Raw genomic sequence first — 27,642 nt, forward strand, 5'->3', positions numbered from 1 at the left:
TAGTAAAACGTCCCAAGGCGCTGCACAGGAGTATTTTAAGACAAAAAATTTTTTGACACCGGTCCACATAAGGATAAATTAGGGCAGGTGACCAAAAGCTTGGTCAAAGAGGTAGGTTTTAAGGAGTATCTTTAAGGAGGAGAGAGAGGTAGGTAGCGAGGCGGACAGGTTTAGGCAGGGAATTCCAGAGCTTGGGGCCCAGGCAACAGAAGGCACGGCCACCAATGGTTGAGCGATTATAATCAGGGATGCTCAAGAGGGCAGAATTAGAGGAGTGCAGATATCTCAGGGGGGTTGTGGGGCTGAAGGAGATTACAGAGATAGGGAGGGGCGAGGCCATGGAGGGATTTGAAAACAAGGATGAGAATTTTGAAATCGAGGCGCTGCTTAACCGGGAGCCAATGTAGGTCAGCGAGCACAGGGGTGATGGGTGAACGGGACTTGGTGCGAGTTAGGACACGGGCAGCTGAGTTTTGGATGACCTCAAGTTCATGTAGGGTGGAATGTGGGAGGCCAGTCGGGAGTGTGTTGGAATAGTCAAGTCTAGATAATAATAGTTAACTCTATTTTATGCTGACTTTCATTCAACTTTGCATCCAGTCTGAACACCAGTGCATTCTGAGCCCAGCTCAGCTCCGACTGGCTGCATTTTTTTTCAAAGTGGCGCGCCATTGTGGATCAGATATCGAAGCCTAGAAATGACTGTGGGTGATCTATGTGGGCAAATACTTACTGCATTCGTGTAACATTCCTAAACCCACTCATTTAACACGGAATATACCCATTTATTATCAATGGCTTAACAATTAAAAAATAACAGGAGAATGTCACATGGTTCCATCAAGTGTTTTCTGCTGAAATCTCCAACATTAATGTATAGGCTGGGATTTTAAAAAAATCCTACAGGGTCAGAATCTTACGTCTAAACACCATTCCACACCTTGCTGCATCAGTATGCAGGTGAAGTCACGGTACCCGGCATCTGTACCAATCACTGCTTCACAGTCACCTATTTGTAATCGTACCTAAGCCCGGAGTGCACTACCCCATCCAGCGTGGACTAGAATTCCGTATTTAGCTGGTAATCATTCTCTGCAATGGCATTCTCGCTTAGCACGCCATGCCAAAGATTTAATTTCGGGTGCGGGTTCTAAAAATGTTAGCACAAATTGTCTGAAAATTGCACGCACTCTAAACTCACCCCGGGCACCAAGTGTCCACATCAAAAAATAACAACGTACACAAATAAATGCTGGTAAAAATTGCGAGGAAAGGAATACTTAATGTGTGTCGCACTTGTCAAAGTTTACGATGGGCTGATCATGAAAGGGAAATATGTTTGTGGATTATGTTTGCCAGGTGCTGTACTGGAAGATTAAAGGGGAGGTTAATCTATTTCATCGGTGTCTGTCTGAATGGTATGTGAGCCGATGGTTATATTCAAGTAATTGTAGAACTAATGAGAAAGACCACTCAGAACTAATCCCAAAGTCAGAACTATTCCCAAAGTTGTCCCTTTGTTTTGACACCACTATGCGGACTGACTGCGGGGGGTTTCTGATTGACGATAGCAAAATACTGCGGATGCTGGAAATCCGAAATAACAACAGAAAATGCTGGAAAAACTCAGCAGGCCAGGCAACATCCGTGGAGAGAGAAACAGAGTCAGCGTTTCAGGTCGAAACCCTTCGTCAGGACTGAATAAACACAGGAAATGAAACAGATTAAAAGGCCAGTTTGGGGGCGGGGAAATGGGGATGAAAGAACAAAAGAGAAGTGAAGAGACATTGAGAGGTATTCAAAACCAGACGAGATGGTGATCGGACTAGTGGAGAGACAAAAGACGGCTCTAGATTAGGTGTGAAATGCGCTGGCAGAATGAGAGACAGCTGCCATGTGGGAGAGAAAAGGGGGAAGGGCCAAAACAAAGGTGTGGATAAAAAATATATATAAAAATGTAACAGGGGCCGAGGTTATGATCTGAAATTGTTGAACTCGATATTGAGCCCGGAAGACTGTAAAGTGCCTAATCAGAAGATGAGGGTTTCTGATTGAGCTCGCTGTCCTTGTATAACAATATAAACTTCTAGCAGGTTTTTTTTGTATCTTTGAGTAGATCGGCACTATCTTCTGTATTGTGGCTGGGGAATTGAAATGAAACTTCTTGCCTTTAAATTACCCAGTGTGTTTCTGTGCTTAAAACATTTTGAATTATCGAATCATTTTGAATTAAGCAACGCAAAAAAAACAGAGCAAGAGTGGGAAGGTAGTGCTAAAGAAATTGAATTATCAAATCATTTGAATTAACTTTGAATTATGGATCCAGACTGTAATATCCCATTAAACCATTCTCCTGTATCAGACTTCATTACTCTATTTGAGATACTCGCTGCTCCAACCCAGTGTAAACTGACAATAAAGCACTATATTTGATCACCTTTTGACCTCAGCTGTGTTCAAGTGTTGTTAAAACAAATCATATTCCAAAGCCCGGTGTGTTGTGTGTTTGTCTTCTTCTGGCAAAACAATTCTTCCAGGCATTGTTTGTTTATTGGATCAGCGCTGTGTGTTTTGATTGTACTGGGGTTGAATTGGAAGTGCTGGGTTTGTGGCTGTGGAGATCCTCCCCTTTAAGAGGCGGTCGGTGAGGTTCTGGCTGCCCTCTGCTTGCTGGGGTCGAAAATCTCTGTGCACAGTAACGGCCAGTGAAAGTCTCCACGGGACTGGCGAGTACAGCAGGGAGTGTCCGGCGCCAGCAGATGCGGAGTGGATCTCTCTCTCTCTCTGGACCGGACCTGACCGGACCGGACCCTCCGGGCAGTGCACATAAATGAATGCGGCGGCGATCAGCAAATCTTCAAAAGCATCGCAACGGCTCAAGAGTATTCGCAAAAACTCCATCAACCACAGGATCTACTCGGCGGCTTACGAAGAACATGAGAACAGGTGAGGCTGAACCTCGGAGCGTATTTTCTGGGGGAGTCTTGTGAAAAAGCGGAGTTTGTGGGTTAAATAGATCCAAGTATCTTTACTTTCAATTCCCAGTATTTTGGGAATTCTGAGTTATTGTGGACGTGATTTCATTCCAAACACACACACAATGTTTCAATCGACAACTCATTCTAATTAAGTAATATATACTCAAATATATATGTGCTTGCTTAAATATATATGTGAATAATTATTAAGTATATGTGTGTGAATATATTCAGTTACTTAAAAATATATATGTATAAATAATTACTTAAGCATCTGTGTGTGAATATATATTATATACAAAATTTTCTGTTGGGGAAAGATTCTCACATATTTTTGCATTTTACAAACTACAGAAAGGGTTTGAAAAAAAACGTGATGGGCTGAAAGTTGAAATGAGAAATGATTCATTTCCTGGGAGTTGTGCTCAATGTGTGGCTCTTATTTGGGTCAGTTTTGATGCTATCTTCTTAAATTATGGAGTGAGTGCTTTTTGCGTTTGTCAATACAATCACAGTAATTCGGAGGAGGATGAGCAGGAAGACGAGAAGGCCGATTGCAAGGATCCGGAGGAAATCTTTCAGAATATTCAGATTCAGAAGGAAATTGTCTCCAACATTCGCGGCAGGCCGTGGCCAATGGGTCAAAAACTGAAGGTGCTCAGGTAAGCCCGCACTGATGATTAACGGATAGGGTTCCTGGACAGTTCTCGCACAGGTCCTTTCATTGCCAATGGAATAACTAAACGTGCAGTGGACCCAGTGTGTCCCAGCAGCTGGTGGACACCAGAGTCTGTTACACTTCATCCTTTACTTGTTAATTTCTGGTCAGTTTCATCTGGCCCGAAGATGCTTCCAACACACATTGCCAGTCCAGAAGCATCTGAAGAGAGGCAGGTGGGCCTGTGAGAGCTCAGTCTGCTTTAAGCAGCTTCCCTTATTCAGACACTGACAGACCTGCTGTGTAATCCCAGCGCTTTCTGCCGTTCTTTCAGATTAGCAGCCTTGACAAGTTTCACCTATAATAAAACCAGAAAATGCTGGAAATACTCAGCAGGCCAGGCAGCATCTGTGGAGAGAGAAACAGAGTTTACGTCTGGGGTCGATGTTTCATCTAAAAAAAAAATCAAATCAACTTTTATTGTCATTGTTAGTGCACAAGTGCAGTACAACGAAATGTAGGCTTGCGGCTCCTGAGAGTGTACATTTAGATTAAGACATTTAAATCGGACTCAACCTGGTATGCTGGTACTCAGAGTGACTGAGACCCTGACAGCACTAACCACAGCATCACCGCAAACTGGGAAGATTATAAGGGCGAGCAGGCAAGCAAGAATGCGTTAAACCCATTCGAGGTTCCAAGGTTTAATATCAGCCTGCAAAATGATAATTGCAACTTTAACAACGGTGCCAGGCTGGGAATAAATATTCTCTCATCCTATTGGGATTGCAATCTCCCGTTACTTGTGGCATGCGTTGTTAAGTAATATCCTGAAACATGCATTTGGGAGTTTAACTGGTTTCAGCGGACTCCACACTGCAGCCGCTGGATCAGTTCAGCTTCACCTGGACCGAGCTGCGGAATCCCGCGAATCCCGTGTATCCTTCCTATGGCAATTTTACTTTTCATTTTTGTTTTATTCTCTGTGTCTAAAATCTGTTACGCAATAAACTCGTAATGTCAGCATTATCCCATGACCAGAAAGATGTAACTGCACTACAGAGGAGATTTACCAGGATGATGCCAGGACTGGGGAATTTTAGCTATGAGGACAGATTGGATAGACTGGGACGATAGCAAAATACTGCAGATGCTGGAAATCCGAAGTAACAACAGAAAATGCTGGAAAAACTCAGCAGGCCCGGCAACATCCGTGGAGAGAAATTAGAGTCGATGTTTCGGTAGACTGGGGTTGTTTTCTTTGGAACAGAGGAGGTTGGGAGGAGATTTAATTGAGGTGTGGAAACATATGAGTGGCTTATATAGAGTGGATAGGAAAGATCTATTTCCCTGATCAGAGGGGTCAATAACCAGGGGGCAGAGGTTTAAAGTAATTGGTGGAAGGATTCGAGGGGAGTTGAAGATAACCTTTTTCACCCAGAGGGTGGGGGGGGGTCTGGAACTCACTGCCTGAAAGGGTGGGAGAGGCAGAAACCCTCATCACATTTAAAAAGTACTTGGATGTGCACTTGAAGTGCCGTAACCTGCGGGGCTACGGACCAAGAGCTGGGAAGTGGGATTAGGCTGGAGAGCTCTTTTTCAGCCGGCACAGATACAATGGGCTGAATGGCCTCCTCCTGTGCCGTGAATTTCGATGATTCTATGATTATTCCTTTAATATTTTGCCACTCCCAGGAGATTACATGAGTGGTGGTGGGGGGAGGATGGGTGTGGGGGTATGGGGGTGTGCGGGTGTAGGGAAGGGTGGGTGTGGGAGCGTGTGGGGGTGTGGGAGCGTGTGGGGGTGTGGGAGCATGTGGGGGTATGGGGGAGGATGGGTGTGGGGGTATGGGGGTGTGCGGGTGTGGGGAAGGGTGGGTGTGGGAGCGTGTGGGGGTATGGGAGCGTGTGGGGGTATGGGAGCATGTGGGGGTATGGGGGAGGATGGGTGTGGAGGTATGGGAGCGTGTGGGGGTATGGGGGAGGATGGGTGTGGGGGTATGGGGGTGTGCGGGTGTGGGGAAGGGTGGGTGTGGGAGCGTGTGGGGGTGTGGGGAAGGGTGGGTATGGGAGCGTGTGGGGGTATGGGGGAGGATGGGTGTGGGGGTATGGGGGTGTGCGGGTGTGGGGAAGGGTGGGTGTGGGAGCGTGTGGGGGTGCGTGGGTATGGGAGCGTGTGGGGGTATGGGGGTGTGCGGGTGTGTGGGGAAGGGTGGGTGTGGGAGTGTGTGGGGGTATGGGGGTGTGTGGGGGTATGGGGGTGTGTGGGTATGGGAGCGTGTGGGGGTATGGGGGAGGGTGGGTGTGGGGGAGGGGAGGTATGGGGAGGGGAGGGTGTGTATGGGGGTGGGTGGGTGTGTGGGTATGGGAGTGTGTGGGGGTATGGGGGAGGGTGGGTATGGGGGTGTGCGGGTATGGGAGCATGTGGGGGTATGGGGGAGGGTGGGTGTGGGGGAGGGGAGGTATGGGGAGGGGAGGGTGTGTATGGGGGTGGGTGGGTGTGTGGGTATGGGAGTGTGTGGGGGTATGGGGGAGGGTGGGTATGGGAGCATGTGGGGGTATGGGGAGGGTGGGTGTGGGGGTATGGGGGTGTACGGGTATGGGGAAGGGTGGGTATGGGAGCATGTGGGGGTATGGGGGAGGGTGGGTGTGGGGGAGGGGAGGTATGGGGAGGGTGGGTGTGGGGGTATGGGGGTGTACGGGTATGGGGGAGGGTGGGTGTGGGAGTGTGTGGGGGTATGGGGGAGGGTGGGGGAGGGGAGGTATGGGGAGGGTGGGTGTGTATAGAGGTGGGTGGGTGGGTATGGGAGTGTCTGGGTGTAGGTGCCTAATCATGATGCTCCAGTCATCGTGGGTGCGTGGGGCAGGTTCGATGGACCAGTTAGTCTATTCCTGTCCTTTGATCTTGTATAACATTTTTCATTCCGCTGTTGCACTGCATGTAGCAGTTTGATGCTAATTGTCAGCCAGTGTAAGTGTTCAGCTGCAGGCTGGTCACTAATCAGTCAATGCAGACATGATTACTTAAATAAAAAATGATTAAAAAACTGCAATGCTGGAAATTTGAAACCAAAACAGGAAATGCTGGAAACAGTCAACAGGCCAGGCAGCATTCATACACAAGTTAACGGGTGATAATGGCCAATGGCTGTAGCGTGAAATGGACCCCTTTGACTGCAATGGAAACGAAAATCGGGCACGGTGTAAAACAGGCTGCCAATTCACTATCTTTCGCACTACTGGAAAAGACCAATCTCACCCCCAATGCTTCGCGCTCCAGACTTCCTTCAGACTGAACATGTAAGATGGCTTAGTGGCAGGAGGCAGAGGGTGATGGTCGAAGGTTGTTTTTGTGACTGGAAGCCTGTGTCCAGTGGTGTACTGCAGGGATCGGTGCTGAGTCCTTTGCTGTTTGTAGTGTACATTAATGATTTAGATATGAATGTAGGAGGTATGATCAGTAAGTTCGCAGATGACATGAAAATTGGTGGAGTGGTAAATAGCGAGAAGGGAAGCCTCAGGCTACAGGACGATATAGACGGGTTGGTTAGATGGACAGAACAGTGGCAAATGGAATTTAACCCTGAAAAGTGTGAGGTGATGTATTTTGGGAGGACTAACAAGGCAAGGGAATACACAATGAATGGTAGGACCCTAGGAAGGACAGAAGATCAGAGGGACCTTGGTGTGTATGTACATAGATCCCTGAAGGCAGCAGGACAGGTAGGTAAGGTGGTTAAAAAGGCATATGGGATACTTGCCTTCATTAGCCAAGGCATAGAATACAAGAGCAGGGAGGTTGTAATGAAGCTGTACAAATTGCTAGTTCGGCCACAGCTGGAATACTGTGTGTAGTTCTGGTCGCCACACTATAATCATAATCAACTTTTATTGTCATTGTTAGTGCACAAGTGCAGTACAACGAAATGTAGGCTTGCGGCTCCCGAGAGTATACATTTAGATTAAGACATTTAAACATTCAACATACATTTGGCTTGTAATACATTAACATAATGTGGTAAACCACTGTTTGTATTCCTGTTTGTCCTGTTTGTATTCCACTGTGTACATGCCTGGACATGCCTCGGCTGACTCCTCCCACAGGTCCTAGTATAAAGGTGACTGCTCCCCAGCCCTTAGTATCATGGACCGGTCGACCACGCGAGGCAGACCTCCATTCTGTTGTTAATAAAAGCCTTTAGTTACTCTTCTAACTCTCAGTCTTTTATGAGTAATTGATAGCGCATCAATTTTATTAACAACATTTTTATAATGGAGAAGATCCTCACACCAGCATGCCTGGACTTAGATCATCGGGAGGCGGACTCATCCACCAAGTTTACTCACTGGCTTAAGTGTTTCGAAAAATTCCTGACCGCCTCCGAAGCAATCAAATCGGACGAGGACAAACTGGATGTCCTGACCTCCAAAGTGAACCACCGAGTGTACTCGGTCATCCAAGACGCGACCTCGTACGCAGACGCTATCAAGCTCCTCAAGGACCAGTACACGCGCCCAGTGAACGAAGTGTACGCCAGGCACCTCCTGGGGAGTCGTAAACAACAACCTGGGGAATCGACCGTGGAATACCTTCAGGCACTGTCTGTGCTTGGCCGGGCCTGTGGTTGTAAGGATGTAAAGGCCGCCGTGTACACAGAGGAACTTATCCGGGACGCTTTTGTAGCGGGCCACAGATCCAATTACACCCGACAGCGACTGTTGGAGCAGAGTAACCTCGACCTCAACAAGGCCTCTGAACTCGCACTATCGTTGGATGCAGCCTACCAGGGCATGGATGCCTACTCCTCTGCACCGTGGACGCCGCGGGGAATGACAGCCTGGGACACGGTAGGACCGCCTCATAGCGCCGTGCCACCCCAGCCACACCCCAACAACGGCCCAACTACCGCAGCAGTGTCCCAAGGCCAGACAGCAGTGCCCCAAGGCCAGAAATGCTACTTCTGTGGCCAGGCAAAACACCCCAGAGCGCGCTGCCCGGCGAAAAACGCGATCTGCTCGGGCTGCGGGAAGAAGGGACACTACACTAGCGTCTGCAGGGCCAAAGCCACCCCGAACCCCAGCAGCGCCGCGTGTGGGCCATGCGGGCCGCCATCTTGGACCTCCCCGGCCATGTGCGAATCACCGGTACAGCAGCCATTTTGGACGCCTCCAGCCACATGGGGATCATGGACGCCGCCATCTTGGACGACAGCCGGGACGCAGCAGGCCCCCGACACCGCCTCATCTGATACCCGCAGCGACACACCGACCCCTACGCTGGCATCCGTTACACTGGACCAAGCGAGACCGCACCAACTGGCCAGTTCCACAATGGACATTAAGGTAAATGGTCACGATACAATCTGCCTTTTTGACTCTGGGAGCACGGAGAGCTTCATCCACCCCGACACGGTGCGGCGTTGCTCTCTCCCAGTCCTGCCTGCGCAACAGCGGATTTCTATGGCCTCCGAGTCCCAGTCGGCGGACATCGGCGGCTACTGCGTGGTGACACTCGTAGTAGACGGGACCGTGTACGATCATTTTAAACTTCTGGTCCTGCCTGACCTCTGCGCTGCCGTCCTGCTGGGGTTAGATTTTCAGTGCCACCTTAAAAGTGTTACGATGGCGTACGGTGGACCCCTACCCCCACTCACAGTCCGCAGCCAGCAGCTTCCATACTGCCCGCCGCGCACCAGGTGCAACCTCTCCACACTCAGAGTCACCCCCCCCCAACTGTTTGCTAACCTCACCCCCGACTGTAAGCCCATCGCCACAAAGAGCAGGCGATACAGTGCCGGGGACAGGGTTTTCATTAAAACCGAAGTGGAGCGGCTCCTGAAAGAAGGGATTATTGAGGGCAGCACCAGCCCCTGGCGAGCCCAGGTTGTGGTCGTTAAGACCGGCGAGAAGCAGCGCCTGGTCATCGACTACAGCCAGACAATAAATCGCTACACCCTGCTGGACGCCTACCCACTCCCCCGTATAGCTGATATGGTCAACCAGATCGCGCAGTACCGCGTCTTCTCGACCATTGACCTGAAATCAGCGTACCACCAGCTCCCCATCCGCCCTGAGGACCACCAGTACACTGCCTTTGAGGCAAACGGCCGCCTCTATCACTTCCTTAGGGTTCCCTTTGGCGTCACCAACGGGGTCTCCGTCTTCCAAAGGGAGATGGACCGGATGGTAGATCAAAATGCGTTGCAGGCCACTTTCCCATATCTGGACAATGTGACCATCTGCGGCCGTGACTTGCAGGACCATGACGCAAACCTCGAAAAATTCCTCCGCACCGCCCAACTCCTAAACCTGACATATAACAAGGAGAAGTGCATATTCCGCACAAACCGCCTCGCCATCCTTGGCTGTGTTGTGGAACACGGAGTCATCGGCCCCGACCCCGACCGGATGCGTCCCCTTATGGAACTTCCACTGCCCCACTGCCTCAAGGCCCTGAAGAGGTGCCTAGGGTTTTTCTCCTATTACGCCCAGTGGGTCCCCTACTATGCGGACAAGGCCCGTCCGCTGATCAAGTCCACCTCTTTTCCCTTGACGGCAGAGGCCCGCCTAGCCTTCCACCGTATCAAGGAGGACATTGCCAAAGCCACCATGCACGCAGTGGACGAATCCATCCCCTTCCAGGTGGAAAGCGACGCGTCTGACTTTGCCCTGGCCGCTACCCTCAATCAGGCGGGGAGACCCGTGGCCTTCTTTTCACGAACCCTCCAAGGCCCGGAGACCAGACACTCCGCTGTTGAGAAGGAGGCCCAGGCGATTGTGGAGGCTGTGCGTCATTGGAGGCACTACCTGGCCGGAAAACGATTTACCCTGCTCACTGACCAGCGTTCAGTTGCTTTTATGTTTAACAACAAGCAGAGGGGCAAAATCAAAAATGACAAGATCTTGAGGTGGAGAATCGAACTTTCCACCTACAACTACGAGATCTTGTACCGGCCCGGGAAGCTAAATGAACCCCCGGATGCGCTATCACGTGGCACCTGCGCCAGCGCGCAGATCGATAGACTGCGGGCCCTCCACAATGACCTCTGCCACCCGGGGGTCACCAGGTTCTTCCACTTCATCAAGGCCCGCAACCTGCCTTACTCTATTGAGGAGGTCAGGACCATGACCAGGAACTGCCAAGTCTGCGCTGAGTGCAAACCGCACTTTTATAGACCAGACAGGGCCCACCTGATAAAAGCCACTCGCCCCTTCGAGCGCCTGAGCGTCGATTTTAAAGGGCCTCTCCCCTCCTCCGACCGCAATGTGTACTTCCTCAATATTATTGATGAGTACTCCCGTTTCCCGTTCGCCTTCCCCTGCCCGGACATGACCAGTGCCACGGTCATTAAATGTCTGAACAACCTCTTCACCCTGTTCGGCTTCCCCAGCTATATCCATAGCGACCGGGGCTCATCGTTTATGAGCGATGAACTCCGTCAGTACCTGCTAACTAGGGGTACTGCCACAAGCAGGACCACCAGTTACAACCCCCGGGGGAACGGACAGGTGGAAAGAGAAAATGCGACAGTTTGGAAGGCCGTCCTGCTAGCCTTAAAGTCTAGGGGCCTTCCAACCTCCCGCTGGCAGGATGTGCTCCCCGATGCGCTCCACTCTATTCGGTCACTGCTCTGCACTGCCACTAACGCCACCCCTCATGAGAAAATGTTTGTCTTCCCAAGGAAGTCCACATCGGGGACATCGCTACCGCCATGGCTGACGTCCCCAGGGCCGGTCCTACTGAGAAGACACGTGAGGACCCATAAAACGGACCCCCTGGTCGAGAGGGTCGACCTCCTCCACGCCAACCCCCAGTATGCTTACATCGCATACCCGGACGGGCGGGAGGACACAGTCTCCATAAGAGACCTTGCACCCTCGGGGGCCGCAGTAACCCACTACCCACTACCACCCCCCCCCACGATCCGATATCCAGCCCCAGCAGACGGCAGGCCTGGGCCCCGCGACCCGCTCGACATCTACGAGGATGACACGCCTGTGCCACAGCCTACGCTGGACTCGACGCCGGAAACTTCACTACCCCTGCCGTCGCCACGCAGATCACAGCGGCAGACAAGACCTCCGGAGAGACTCCAATACACTAACTTTTAATACACTTCACCCCGCCGGACTCAATTTTAAACAAGGGGTGAATGTGGTAAACCACTGTTTGTATTCCTGTTTGTCCTGTTTGTATTCCACTGTGTACATGCCTGGACATGCCTCGGCTGACTCCTCCCACAGGTCCTAGTATAAAGGTGACTGCTCCCCAGCCCTTAGTATCATGGACCGGTCGACCACGCGAGGCAGACCTCCATTCTGTTGTTAATAAAAGCCTTTAGTTACTCTTCTAACTCTCAGTCTTTTATGAGTAATTGATAGCGCATCACATAAACATAACCATAATAAAGTGCATTGGCAGATGTGCAGGCTTTAGAGTTTATTTGTGGAGTTCAGTAGGATGACAGCCCTGGGAAAGAAGCTGTTCCTAAATCTGGTCATACGGGTGCGAATGCATCTGTAGCGTCTCCCAGATGGCAGGAGGGCGAACAGACTGTGGCTGGGGTGGGTAGGGTCTTTGATGATGGACCGTGACCTCCGTAAACAGCGTTTCTGGTATATCTGCTCTATGGTCGGTAGCCGGGTGCCGGTAATGCGTTGGGCAGTTTTGACTACCCGCTGCAGGGCTTTCCGGTCATAGTAGCTACAGCTGCCATACCATACTGTGATACAGTTCGTCAGGATGCTCTCTATTGTGCAGCGGTAAAAGTTAGAGAGGATCAGGGGTGACAGGTTACATCCCTTCAGCCTCCTTAGGAAATATAGGCGCTGCTGGGCCTTCTTCACCAGAGAGGAGGTATTGAGGGACCAGGAGAGGTCTTCCGTGATGTGGACTCCGAGGAACTTAAAGCTGTCCACCCTTTCCACCACAGCCCCATTGATGTGGATGGGGGTGTGACTTCCGCCTTTAGACTTCCTGAAGTCCACAATGATTTCTTTGGTTTTCTTGATGTTAAGGGCCAGGTTGTTATCGGCGCACCACTTCACAAGATGCTGGACCTCCTCCCTGTAGGCTGACTCATCGTTGTTGGTGATCTGGCCTACTACCGTGGTATCATCCGCAAACTTGATGATGGTGTTGGAACCATGAACAGCCACACAGTCGTGGGTGAAGAGGGAGTAGAGGAGGGGGCTCAGCACACATCCTTGTGGGGCCCCCGTGTTCAGGGTCAGTGGGGGGAGGTGTGGTTACCTAATTTGACAGACTGGGGTCTGTTTGTTAGGAAGTCCAGGGTCCAGTTGCGGAGGGAAGTGTTCAGGCCAAGAGTGTGGAGTTTGGTGGCCAGCTTGTTGGGGACGATAGCGTTGAATGCTGAGCTGTAGTCTATGAACAGCATTCTGATGTAGGTCTCTTTACCATCTAAGTGATTCAGTGCAGAGTGTAGAGCAGTTGTGATTGCATCCTCCGTTGATCTGTTTGCACGATAGGCAAACTGGTGTTGGTCAAGAGAGGCGGGAACACTGGCTTTGATGTGAGCCAGGACCAGTCTCTCGAAACACTTCATTATGATGGGTGTGAGTGCGACAGGTCGATAGTCATTCAGGCACGTCACAGCCGTTTGTTTTGGCACAGGAATAATGGTAGCGGTCTTGAAGCATGTAGGGACTACTGCCTGGGCCAATATCAGATTGAAGATGGCGGTGAAGACATCAGCCAGCTGATCAGCACATTCCTTGAGTACCCGTCCAGGGATGCTATCCGGTCCAGCAGCCTTTCGTGTGTTCACTCCGCGTAGAACACCCCTTACGTCGGAGGTCGACAGAGTGAGCACCTGGTCTTCCGGGGGTGGCAAGGCTTTGGTAGCCGGCTCCCTGTTGTCCCTGTCGAAGCGAGCGTGGAAGTTGTTAAGCTCCTCCGGAAGGGAGGCATCGCTAACCGGGGGGCTGGTGTTTTTGCTCTTGTAGTCAGTGATGGACTGGATGCCTTGCCACATGTGCCGGGGGTCCGAGTTGTTGTGGAAATGATCCTCTATCCGCAGTGTCTGTTTCCTTTTGGCAGTCCTGATACCCTTTTTTAGGTTGGTCCTAGCTGCACTGTAAGCCGCCGCGTCGCCAGATTTAAATGCTGCGTCGCGTGCTTTCAACAGCGAGCGGACCTCTCCATTCATCCAGGGTTTCTGGTTGGGGTATGTCCTGATATTTTTATGGGTCGTGACGACCTCGACGCAACTGTTAATGTAGAATAGCACTGTGGATGCGTATTCCTTGATGTCATTATGGGCAAACATGCCCCAATCAGTGCGTTCGAAGCAATCCTGAAGCTCCGAGACTGCCCCCTCTGGCCATACTTTCACTGCTCTCATTGATGTTCTCCCTCTTTTGATGAGCGGTTTGTATGCCAGGGCTAGAAACAGGGAGAGGTGGTCAGACTTCCCAAGGTGGGGGCAGGGAATACCCTTATAAGCGTCTACAATGCTCGTGTAGACTTGATCCAGTGTGTTCTCCCCTCTTGTGTGGCAGGAAACATTCTGGTGGAATTTCGGTAGTACAGTTTTTAGGTTTATGTGATTGAAGTCCCCCGCGACGATAAAAGCTCCGTCTGGGTGCGCAGTTTGTTGTTCGCTGATGGCCCTGTAGAGGTCCTTCAGTGTTAGTTTGGCATTAGCGTGTGGTGGGATGTAGACCGCAGTGATGATAACAGCCGTGAATTCCCGAGGCAGGTAGAAGGGTCTGCACCTTACCATGAGGAATTCCAAATCAGCTGAACAGGATCTATCGATCATGTCCGTGTTGGTGCGCCAGGCATTGTTAGTGTAAATGCACAAACCGCCTCCCTTGCTCTTACCGGAGTCTGCAGTTCTGTCGGCACGGAAGACCATATAGGAAGGATGTGATTGCATTGGCGAGGGTGCAGAGGAGATTTACCAGGATGTTACCTGGGCTGGAGCGCTTCAGCTATGAAGAGAGACTGGACAGGCTGGGGTTGTTTTCCTTGGAGCAGAGAAGGCTGAGGGGGGACCTGATTGAGGTGTACAAAATTATGAGGGGCATAGATAGGGTAGATAGAAAGGAACTTTTCCCCTTAGTAGAGGGGTCAATAACCAGGGGGCATAGTTTCAAGGTAAGGGGCAGGAGGTTTAGAGGGGATTTGAGGAAAAACTTTTTCACCCAGAGGGTGATTGGAATCTGGAACTCACTGTCTGAAAGGGTGGTAGAGGCAGGAACCCTCACAACATTCAAGAAGCATTTAGATGAGCACTTGAAACACCATAGCATACAAGGCTATGGACCAAGTGCTGGAAAATGGGATTAGAATAGACAGGGTTGATGGCCGGCGCGGACACGATTGGCTGAAGGGCCTCTTTCTGTGCTGTATAACTCTATATGACTCTATGAGCAAGCATTTAAATAGAGTCGGAACAAAGTGGGGGAGGGGGAGGGGAAAAACACGGAACAAGTGTCTGTGCAACGACCCGTAAGCTGCTTAAAAGCAACACGGGAGATTGTTAGGTGACTAGGTTGACCTTTACATAAGAAAATGAAAAGAAGGATCAAGGAAACTTAAGACAGGTGGCCAAATGGTTAAGGTGATGAGTTAGTAATCCAATGTGCTGGGCAGGGCAAGGGTTGCATAGCAACACGAGGAGGCCCTTCATCCACACAAGCCTGTTCCACCATTCAGTTAGATCAGCGCTGATCTGTACCTCAACTCCATTTACCCGCCTTTTCACCATCTCCCTTGATACCCTTACCCAACAAAAATCTATTGCTCTCAGTCCTGAAAATTTCAAGAGGGTTCCAGATTTCCATTCCCCTTTGTGTGAAAAAGTGCTTCCTGATTCACTTCTAAATGGTTCAGCTCTAATTTTAAGATTATGTCCCTTGTTCGGGATTCCCTCACCCAAGGAAATAGGGTAGAAATGGAGAAACTATTGGATCCCTTAACCAGTTTAAAGACTGCAGTTTAGAATCTAATCCTTGCCAATGGGGTAGTGTCAGTTGTTTGCCTTGAGGCATTGCACCCAATTGGGTAAAATTGGTACCCTAGGTGAGCCCTGTTCCTGGGACTAGGGACAGGGTCACTGGACAAGGCTTGGAAGCTAAGCTAGAGCCAGGCCTGGTTAGTACCTGGAGGGGTGACCATCAGGGAAGACTAGGTGCAGAAGGTCACAGAAGGAGGCCCAAGGAGGGGCAGTTGGTGAGCAGGCCTGGGCATTGGGCTGAAGATTGTCAGAATGGTGGAAATGGAGATGGCGGTGCGCACAGACGCAGCGGCTTTGCTTCTCCCAGGATGGTGCTATTTACATTTAATGTTAATGTTATTTGTACTGGACTCATGGGAGCTTGCAAGATCACATTTTGTTTTTCATGTACTTGTGCATTGTACAATGACAATAAAGTTGAATTATTATTATTATTATTATTATTATTACACGTGGTCAGGTGATGAGTTTCTTATCCATTGTGCTAAGGAAGCAAGGGTTTGAATCCCAGCCTCATCTATAGAAAAGGAGAAGAAAGACTTGCATTTATACAGCGGCTTTCAGACTTCAGAACATCCCAAAGCACTTTGCAGCCAATGAAATACTTTTGAAGTGTAGTCACTGTTATAATGTAGAAAACACAGCAACCAATATACTCACAGCAATTTGTGATAATGTGATAATGACCAGATAATCTGTTTCAGTGATGTTGGTTGAGGATAAATATTGGCCAGGGCACCGGGGAGAACTCCCCTGCTCTTGTACAAAATAGTGCAACGAGATCTTTTAATTCCCCCTGAGGGAGCAGATGGACCTCGGTTTAATGCCTCATCCAAAAGACGACACCTCTGACAGTGCAGCACTCCCTCAGCACTGCACTGGAGTGGCAGCCTGGATTTTGTGCTCAAGTCTCTGGAGTGGGGCTTGAATCCACAGCCTTACTGACTCAGAGGTGAGAGCGCTACCCACTGAGCCACAGCTGACACATAAATAGGGCAATCCTCAGGAGGAAGAGAAGGTGCTGTTGCTTGAGCTTGCGTTGAGCTTCATTGGAACAGAGAGATTAGGCTGCGATTGAGAGGGGAAATTTAAAATAGTGAGCCTTGAGGTGCTTAAGGCCACACTTGGGTACAGAGTGGAGCTGTTCAGCAAAGCGGGGTCACCGAGTCTCCTATTGTTTTCTCCATTGTAGAGGAGAGTTCAATACTTAAAGACACATTGGAAGGCCTTCAAGTACTGGCGATGTTGTTAGAAAAAAGAGCTGGCTACCCTGTCAGTCCTTTTAGTGCATTAATGTTAAAGCTGCTTCAGTGGGACTGTTTAAAGAGTTTTCGAATTTCAGCTTGGCAGCTGCTCACCGAGGTCGCACGCTATTAGAAAACGACCAAACTGAAGCGACTGGCACCGTTACAGCAGAGATGCATTCTTTGCCGTACAGGCATGATGCTAAAACCACTGCACAACACAGGAGGCGTACAGTGTAACCGCCCCACCAGGTAAATATATCCCATTAACTGAGGTATAATCTTGCTGCATATGCAAGAGTGCGTGATTAAATTCATTTTAATTGGGAGCTACTTTGATTTTTTTTACACCGAGCATTTTTAAAAGTTGAAACTCTTCCACTTTTCAAAGTACATTAGAATTTTCAAGCAAATACCTTAACTGGTTAAGTGCCTCTTTGTTAAAACTTGCACAGAATGAATGGGCTATTTGCAGCTGAAGATATTTATTACTAACAGGTGTCACATTTACAAATCCAATTTGCAGCGATCTGCTTGTGAATTTCAGGTCAGCCGATTAAATTGGGTCTCACTTGGGGACCATCTACAAAAGCCACAAAGAAGAGCAATGCTTTATCTGTGTATTGGCCCGGAATTTGCGGTTAGTGGCGATGCAAACGCATTCTCTGCTTGGCCCGAAGTAAGCTTCCCATAAAGATCTTGTGATCTCTGTGTCGAGAAGTTCGGCTTTTACGACGCACAATTGAAATCAATGCAAGTTAATGGGGAATCCCTAACGCGAGCTGCTGTGATCAACAGGCTGTCTAAGCAGCCAATCAAAATGTAGAATTCTCACAGACAGCGAACCAGGAAGTGGGTAAGTTCCTTTGATTCTAACTTTTTAAAAATGATAGAGAGAGCAAAATTTAAAAAAAATTATTTTAAGTTACTTAAAAATTGTAATTTTTATTAAAATTGATAAATTTGACACTCCACAAAAATAAAATTAGTTTTTCAAGGCTATAACCTTTGTTTAGCAGTCAATACACTGTTAAAACCCCAGTTAAACCTAATCCAAAAGGGTCTGACCTTTAACAGGGTATTTAACAGTGGTATTGTTGCGGAAGAAATCAAATCACAGAAATCACAGAAACCCCACAGTGCAGATAGAGGCCATTTCGGCCCATCGAGCCTGCACTGACACATATCCCACCCGATCCCCGCAACCCCTACACCAACACATGTCCCACCCTATCCCTGTAACCCCACGTATTTAATCCCCCTAACACTAAGGGTCAATTTATCATAGCCAATCAACCCAACCCGCACATCTTTGGACTGAGCCGAAGTTTTCGTCAGTTCCCCCAGTTTGAGAGATTTCACTGATTGCCGGCTCGGGTGGGGGGCGGTTGGGGGTGGGGGGGTTCACAGCGCAGCTTGAGGAGAAGCAGTGAATGACAGACCGCAATGACAAGCTGCGCATGCACCAAATGCTGAGTTGCGGTTAGTTTCAAAGATGAAACGATAGCGAACGCTGCCAGTTCGCCGTGCTCAGGACCACAAGTTCTGGGCCATTATTAAATGTCCTGCATGCTGTAATAGTGCATCGTGTGAAATGATGCTCTAATAGTGAGTGTGAAATGATGCTGTAATAGTGCACCGTGTGAAATCATGCTGTAATAGTGTGTGTGAAATGATGCTGTAATAGTGCAGAGTGTGATATGAAGCCATGATATAACACAGTGTAAAATAATGCTATGATAGTGCACAGTGTGAAATGATGTTGTGAAAGTGTGCAGTTAGAAATGATGGAACAAGGATGTCTTGCAGCAGTTGTACAGGGCCTTGGTGAGACCACACCTTGAGTATTGTGTGCAGTTTTGGTCACCTTATCTGAGGAAGGATGTTCTTGCCATGGAGGGAGTGCAGCGAAGATTCACCAGGCTGATACCTGGGATGGCAGGAAAGATGTATGAGGAGAGATTGGGTCGATTGGGCTTATACTCGCTGGTGTTTAGAAGAATGAGAGGGGATCTCATTGAAACTTATAACATTCTAACAGGACTAGACAGACTAGATGCAGGAAGGATGTTCCCGATGGTCGGGGAGTCCAGAACCAGGGGTCACAGTCTAAAGATAAGGGGTAAGCCATTTAGGACAGAGATGAGGAGGAATTTCTTCACCCAGAGAGTGGTGAACCTGTGGAATTCTCTACCACAGAAGGCAGTTAAGGCCAATTCATTAAATATATTCAAGAAGGAGTTGGATATATTTCTTAAGGCTAAAGGGATCAAGGGATATGGGGAGAAAGCAGGGACAGGGTACTGAATTTGGATGATCAGCCATGATCTCATTGAATGGCGGAGCAGGCTCGAGGGGCCTACTCCTGCTCCTATCTTCTATGTTTCTATACTGTAATCGTGAATTTTAAATGATGCTGTAATAGTGTACAGTGTGAAATGATGCTGTAATAGTGAGTGTGTAATGATGCTGTAATAGTGAGTGTGTAATGATGCTGTAATCATGCGCAGTGTGAAATGAATCTGTGATAGTGTGCAATCTGAATAGATGCTGTAAAAGTGCAGTGTGAAATGATGCTGTAATATTGCAGAGTGTGAAATGATGCTGTAATAGTGCACAGTGTGAAATGATGCTGTGATAGTGCACAGTGTGAAATGATACTGTAATAGTGTCTAGTGTGAAATGATACTGTAATAGTGAGTGTGAAATGATGCATTAATAGTGCACAGTGTGAAATGATGCTGTAATAGTGCACAGTACAAATGATGCTGTAATATTGCACAGTGTGAAATGATACTGTAATAGTGAGTGTGAAATTATGCTCTAATAGTGCACCATGTGAAATGATGCTGTAATAGTGCAGTGTGAAATGATGCTGAAATAGTGAGTGTGAAATGATGCTGTAATATTGCAAAGTGTGAAGTGATGCTGTAATAGTGCACAGTGCAAAATTATGCTGTAATAGTGCACAATGATAAATTATGCTGTAATATTGCAATGTGAAATGATGCTGTAATAGTGTCTAGTGTGAAATGATACTGTAATAGCAAGTGTGAAATGATGCATTAATAAAGCACAGTGTGAAATGATGCCGTAATAGTGCACCATGTGAAATGATGCTGTAATATTGCACTGTGAAATGATGCATTAATAGTGCACTGTGTGAAATGATACTGTAATAAGTGAGTGTGAAATGATGCTCTAATAGTGCACCACGTGAAATGATGCTGTAATAGTGCAGTGTGAAATGATGCTGAAATAGTGAGTGTGAAATTATGCTGTAATATTGCAAAGTATGAAATGACACTGTAATGGTGCACAGTGTAAAATTATGCCGTATTAGTGCACAATTTTAACTGAGGCTGTAATAGTGCACACTGTGAAATGATTCTGAAATAGTGAGTGTGAAATGATGCTGTAATAGTGCACAGTGTGAATTGATGCTGTAATAGTGCACAGTGTGAAATCATGCTGTAATAGTGAGTGTGAAATGATGCTGTAATAGTAAGTGTGAAATTATGTTGTAATAGTGCACCGTTTGAAATTATGCTGTAATAGTGCACAGTGTGAAATCATGCTGTAATAGTAAGTGTAAAATTATGCTGTGATATTGCACAGTGTGAAATTATGCTGTGATAGTGCACAGTTAGAAATGATGCTGTAATAGTGAGTTTGAACTGAGGGTGCAATTGTGCACAGTGTGAAATGATGCTGTGATAGTGCACAGTGTGAAATGATGCTGTATTAGTGCACAGTGTGAAATGATGCTGTAATGGTGCACAGTGTGAAATGATACTGTAATAATCAGTGTGAAATTATGCTCTATTATTGCACAGTATGAAATTATGCTGTAATAGTGCACAGTGTGAAATGATACACAGTGTAAAATCATGCTGTAATAGTAAGTGTGAAATGATGCCATAATATTGCAGAGTGTGATATGAAGCTGTAATATTGCACAGTGTGAAGTGATGCTGTAATAGTGCACAGTGTGAAATGATGCTGTAATATTGCACAGTGTGAAATGATACTGTAATAGTGAGTGTGAAATGATGCTGTAATAGTGAGTGTTAATTATGCTATAATAGTGCGTGTGAAAAGTTGCTGTAATATTGCAGTTTGAAATGAGGCTGTAATAGTGCACAGTGTGAAATCATGCTGCAATAGTAAGTATGAAATGATACTGTAACATTGCAGAGTGTGATATGAAGCTGTGATAGCGCACAGTGTGAAATGATGCTGTGATCATGCGCAGTCAGAATTGATTCTGTAATAGTGCAGTTTGAAATGATGCTGTGATAGTGCGCAGTGTGAATTGATGCTGTAGAAGTGCACAGTGTGTAATGATGCTGTAATAGTGCACAGTGTGAAGTGATGCTATAACAATGAGTGTTAAATGATGCTGTAAAGTTGCACCATGTGAAATGATGCCGTAATAGTGCACAGTGTGAAATGATGCTGTAATAGTGCACAGTGTGAAGTGATGCTATAATAATGAGTGTTAAATGATGCTGTAAAGTTGCACCATGTGAAATGATGCTTTAATAGTGCACAGTGTGAAATGATGCTGTAATAGTGAGTGTGAAATAATGCTGTAATAGTGAGTGTGAGATGATGCTCTAACATTGCACAGTTTGAAATGAAGCTGCAATGGTGTACAGTGTGAAATCATGCTGTAATAGTAATTGTGAAATGATGCTGTATTAGTGCACAGTGTGAAATGATGCTGTAATAGAGCACAGTGTGAAATGATGCTGTCATAGTGCACTTAGAAATTATGATGTAATAGTGGTTTTAGATATGCTGTAATGCTGCACAGTGTGAAATGATGCTGTAATAGTGCACAGTGTGAAATGATGTTGTAATATTGCACAATGTGAAATGATGCTGTGATCGCGGGCAGTTAGAAATGATGCTGTAATAGTGAGTTTGAACTGAGGTTGTAATAATGCTCAGTGTGAAATGATAGAATAGTGAATTTTAAATGAAACTGTAATAGTGCACAGTGTGAAATGATGCTGCAATATTGCACAATGTGAAATGATGCTGTGATGGTGTGCAGTTAGAAATGATGCTGTAATAGTGTACAGTGTGAAATGATGCTGTCATAGTGCACAGTGTGAAATGATGCTGTAATAGTGCACAATGGTAACTGATGCTGTATTAGTGCACAGTGTGAAATGATACTGTAATAGTGCACAATGTTAACTGATGCTGCATTAGTGCACAGTGTGAAATGCTGCTGTAATAGTGCACAGTGTGAAATGATACTGTAATAGTGAGTGTGAAATGATGTTGCAATATTGCATAATGTGAAATGATGCTGTGATAGTGTGCAGTTAGAAATGATGCTGTAATAGTGAGTTTGAACTGAGGCTCTAATAGTGCACTGTGCAAAATTATGCTGTAATAGTGCACAGTGTGAAATGATGCTATAATGGTGCACAGTGTCAAATGATGCTGTAATAGTGCACAGTGTGAAATGATGCTGTAATAGTGCACAGTGTGATATGAAGCTGTAATATTGCACAGTGTGAGATGATGCTGTGATAGTGCACAGTCTGAAACGATGGTGTAATAGTGTGCAGTTAGAATTGATGCTGTAATAGTGCACAGTGTGAAATGATGCTGTGACGGTGTGCAGTGTGAATTGATGCTGTAATAGTGCACAGTGTGAAATGATGCTGTTAATAGTGCAAAGTGTGAAATGATGCTGTGATGGTGCGCAGTGTGAATTGATGCTGTAACAGTACACAGAGTGAAATTATGCTGTGATAGTGCACAATGTAACTGATGCTGTAATAGTGCACCATGTGAAATGATACTGTAATAGTGTTAAATGATGCTGTAATATTGCACAGTGTGAAACGATACTCTAATAGTGAGTGTGAAATGATGCTGTAATAGTAAGTGTGATATGACACTGTAATATTGCACAGTTTGAAATGATGCTGTATTAGTGCACAGTGTGAAATCATGCTGTAATAGTAAGTGTGAAATGGTGCTGTAATATTGCAGAGTGTGAAATTAAGCTGTGATATTGCACAGTGTGAAATGATGCTGTGATAGTGCACAGTGTGAAATGATGCTGTGATAGTGAGTTTGAACTGAGGGTGCAATCGTGTACAGTGTGAAATGAAGCTGTTATAGTGCTCTGTGTGAAATAATGCTGTAATAGTGCTCAGTGTGAAATGATGCTGTAATAGTGCACAGTGTGAAATGATGCTGTATTAGTGCATAGTGTGAAATCATGCTGTAATAGTAAGTGTGAAATGGTGCTGTAATATTGCAGAGTGTGAAACGAAGCTGTGATATTGCACAGTGTGAAATGATGCTGTGATAGTGCACAGTGTGAAATGATGCTGTGATAGTGAGTTTGAACTGAGGGTGCAATCGTGCACAGTGTGAAATGAAGCTGTTATAGTGCTCTGTGTGAAATGATGCTGTAATAGTGCTCAGTGTGAAATGATGCTGTAATAGTGCACAGTGTGAAATGATGCTGTAATAGTGCTCAGTGTGAAATCATGCTGTAATAGTGTGTGTGAAATGATGCTGTAAGGGTGCACAGTGTGAAATGATGCTGTTATAGTGCTTAGTGTGAAATGATGCTGTTATAGTGCCCAGCGTGAAATGATGCTGTAATAGTGCACAGTGTGAATTGATGCTATAATGGTGCACAGTGTGAAATGATGCTGTAATACTGAGTGTGAAATGATGCTCTATTATTGCACGGTATGAAATTATGCTGTAATAGTGCACAGTGTAAAATCATGCTGTAATAGTAAGTGTGAAATGATGCCATAATATTGCAGAGTGTGATATGAAGCTGTAATATTGCACAGTGTGAAATGATGCTGTAACATTGCACAGTGTTAAATGATACTGTAATAGTGAGTGTGAAATTATGCTGTAAAAGTGCATCATGTGAAATGATCTGGTAATAGTGAGTGTGAAATTATGCTGTAATCGTGAGTGTGAAATGATGCTCTAATATTGCAGTTTGAAATGATGCTGTAAATGTGCACAGTGTGAAATCATGCTGCAATAGTAAGTGAAATTATGCTGTAACATTGCAGCGTGTGATATGAAGCTGTGATATTGCACAGTGTGAAATTATTCTGTGATAATGCACAGTGTGAAATGATGCTGTGGTAGTGTGCAGTCAGAATTGATTCTGTAATAGTGCACAGTTTGAAATGATGCTGTGATAGTGTGCAGTGTGAATTGATGTTGTAATATTGCACAATGTGAAATGATGCTGTAATCATGGGCATTTAGATATGATGCTGTAATAGTGAGTTTGAACTGAGGCTGTAATAGTGCATGGTGTGAAATTATGGTGTATTAGTGCACAGTGTGAAATGATGCTATAATAGTGCACAGTGTGAAAAGTTGCTATAATAGTGCAGTGTGAAATGATGCTGTAATAGTGCACAGTGTGAAACAGTGCTGTGATATTGCAGCGTGTGATATGAAGCTGTGATATTGCACAGTTAGATAATGCTGTGATAGTGCACAGTCTGAAACGATGGTGTAATAGTGCACAGTTAGAATTGATGCTGTAACAGTGCAGTGTGAAATGATGCTGTGGTAGTGTGCAGTCAGAATTGATTCTGTAATAGTGCAAAGTTTGAAATGATGCTGTGATAGTACGCAGTGTGAATTGATGCTGTAATAGTGTACATTGTGAAATGATTCTGTGATCGTGCACAGTGTGAAATGATGCTGTAAAAGTGCACAATGTGAAATGATGCTGTAATAGTGCACAGTGTGAAGTGATGCTATAACAATGAGTGTTAAATGATGCTGTAAAATTGCACCACATGAAATGATGCTTTAATAGTGCAGTGTGAAATGTTGTTGCAATAGTGTACAGTGTGAAATCATGCTGTAATAGTAAGTGTGAAATGATGCTGTGGTAGTGTGCAGTGTGAAATGATGCTGTAATAGTGCACAGTGTGAAATGATGCTGTGATAGTGTGCTGTTAGAAATGATGATGTAATAGTGTTTTTTAAATATGCTGTAATAGTGCACAGTGTGAAATGATGTTGTAATATTGCACAATGTGAAATGATGCTATGATCATGGGCATTTAGAAATGATGCTGTAATAGTGAGTTTGAACTGAGGCTGTAATAGTGCACAGTGCAAAATGATGCTGTATTTGTGCACAGTGTGAAATGATGCTGTAATAGTGCACAGTGTGAAATGATGATGTAATGGTGCACAGTGTGATATGAAGCTGTGATATTGCACAGTGTGAGATGATGCTGTGATAGTGCACAGTCTGAAATAATGGTGTGATAGTGCACAGTTAGAATTGATGCTGTAATAGTGCACAGTGTGAAATGGTGCTGTGATGGTGTGCAGTGTGAATTCATGCTGTAATAGTGCACAGTGTGAAATGATGTTGTGATACTGCAGTGTGAAATGATGCTGTAATAGTGCACAGTGTGAAATGATGCTGTTATGGTGCACAGTGTGAATTGATGTTGTGATACTGCAGTGTGAAATTATGCTGTAATCGTGCACAGTGTGAAATGATGCTGTAGTAGTGTGTGAAATTATGCCATAATAGTGAGTGTGAAATGATGCTCTAATAATGCACAGTGTGAAATGATGCTGTAAAAGTGCACCATGTGATGCTTCAACAGTGCATAGTGTGAAATAATGCTCTAATAGTGAGTGTGAAATTATGCTGTAATAGTGAGTTTGAAATGATGCTGTTATAGTGAGTGAGAAATCATGGTGTCATAGCACAGTGTGAAATGATGCTATAATAGTGCACAGTGTGAAATGATGCTGTAATAGTGCACAGTGTGAAGCAATGCTGTAATATTGCAGAATGTGATATGAATCTGTGATATTATACAGTGTTTCTGGGGAAGGTGGGACCTGTACAAGTTGGGCGGGTTGTACCTGAACCGGAATGGAATCAACATCCTTGCGGGGAGGTTTGCTAGTGCTGTTGGAGGGGGTTAAACTAACTTGGCAGGGGGATGGGATACGGAGTGGAGCTATAGTAGGGAGTGATGCACAGCCAACTATAGAGGAAAAAACAAGTCAGTCTGGAAGGCAGAACAAATATGTAATGGCATAAGGGAGTACAGCAAGGCTGGATGGCATTTATTTTAATGCAAGGGCCTAGAAATTGGGTATAGCCCCGCTTGAGGCGTTAGAACTGGCGCTGCGCAAAGTTTATAGCCAGACGCAACTTATCGCCGCCTGGCACGATATTGGGTTGCATCGCCCCCAAAGGTGATTGAGGCGCGAATTCAGGCATTGCACGGGACTCCTAAGGCGCTAAACTTCCGGCGCAACCCAATATCGGCGCGGACGGGCGCAGCGCAGGTGCTCTCAATTACCGATAACCACGAGACTTCCAGGCGATGGCCAGCTCTTAAAGGGGTGGGTCAGTCAGCTTCAGCTTCCACACTCAGCGCCTTGTAGGCCTCAGAATCAGCGCAGGCCCTTCTCTGGCGCTAAAAACTTGGACCAGATGGAGAAGGTGAGACAGAGAGCAGAGCGCTTCACCAATGAGGCTCTGGAGCAATTGGTGGCCGCAGTGGAGCGCCGTCGAGATGTTCTGTACCCAGACAATGGCAGGAGGCCGAATCATACGGACTACCGACGAGCTTGGAGGGATGTATGCCAGAGGGTCAACTCCAGCAACATGGTGACCAGGAGCCCTGTCCAATGCAGGAAGAAATTCAACGACCTCACTCGGGTCGTCAGGGTGAGTGTTGTTTCTGCAAACTTCTGCATCCCTTCATTTGCACCTGTCTTTATGGCTACAGGGTAGGCTGTGCCCCATTGGCCATCTGCCAGCAAGCACCGATGGCCCTTTCTGGGCACACACAGCCACATTTGACTCAGGGCATCATGTAAGGGCTCTTGCACCATGGGGGGCATGAGATGCTCACTCAGGGCATCATGTAAGGGCTCTTGCACCATGGGGGGCATGAGATGATCAGTCAGGGCATCATGTAACATAACTTCCCCTCCTTTCCCCTGCAGTCCAGGCTGGCGAAGATTTGCAAAGACCAGCTTCGAACCGATGGAGGACCTCCACAAGTGGTCACTCTCACGGATCTCGAGGAGAGAGTGCACCAGATTCTTGGAGGACGTCTGAGTGGTCCTGTTACCACTGCAGCTGCCGACCCCATTGTCAACTACGATGGTAAGGTTCTCACCTTTTACAACTGTCTCCTTCCACTTGTTCCCCCCGCCAGCATGCTTTCTCACTGTGGACCCATGTCATAGCCTTGCCGCAATCTGGCATCCCTTGCTGCCAAGCTGTCCTTTTGCTAAAGCCACTCTTCCACCTCCCTGCTTTCAGATGCTGCATCACCAGCTCGGGAGCCGGGCCCTGAAGCTGCCAGTGCCAGTGCCACCGGAGGCGAGGATCAGGAGGAAGCCGGACCATCCGTTCCAGCCTCAAGGGAGCCTACACATCTGCAGACTGGGGATAGTAGTTCCCTGGAGGGGAGGGGGGTGCTCTGATGAGGAGCCAGTTGCCGGAACAAGCGGCCTGCAGCAACGCGAGGGGGGTAGGCAAGTTCGGGGACCGGCTCCCTGGACGGCAAGGCAGGGCACGATGACTGCTGCACAGAGTGCAGAGGAGGTGCGTAGCCTTGCCGAAATGAGCACCCAGGCCCAGCTCAGGCACACTGAGCTTATGGCTGCAGTGGGGAGGATGCCTCAGTTGATCGACACACTGGCAAAGAGTGTGCTGGACTTTGGGGCAGCAATGGAGAGGACTGTCCAGGGCTTCGGGG

General features: G+C 47.0%; 1 protein-coding gene across 2 annotated transcripts in view; it reads left to right on the forward strand.

Annotated features, from left to right (window-relative positions):
- The first annotated feature begins 2,685 nt into the window (after positions 1–2,685).
- Positions 2,686–27,642, forward strand: part of tmc3 (transmembrane channel like 3) — a 146,532-nt gene continuing 121,575 nt past the window's right edge. For both annotated transcript variants that reach the window (XM_085968870.1, XM_085968871.1), the window contains exons 1-2: positions 2,686–2,946; positions 3,494–3,640. In XM_085968870.1, coding sequence (XP_085824996.1) covers positions 2,831–2,946; positions 3,494–3,640 — 263 coding nt within the window. In that variant the 5' untranslated portion in view covers positions 2,686–2,830. The remainder of the gene's footprint in view (positions 2,947–3,493; positions 3,641–27,642) is intronic.

This window comes from Somniosus microcephalus, chromosome 27 (assembly GCF_052327205.1).
Source record: "Somniosus microcephalus isolate GS21.2 chromosome 27, FLI_Smic_1.0, whole genome shotgun sequence".
NCBI classification, from domain to species: Eukaryota; Metazoa; Chordata; class Chondrichthyes; order Squaliformes; family Somniosidae; genus Somniosus; species Somniosus microcephalus.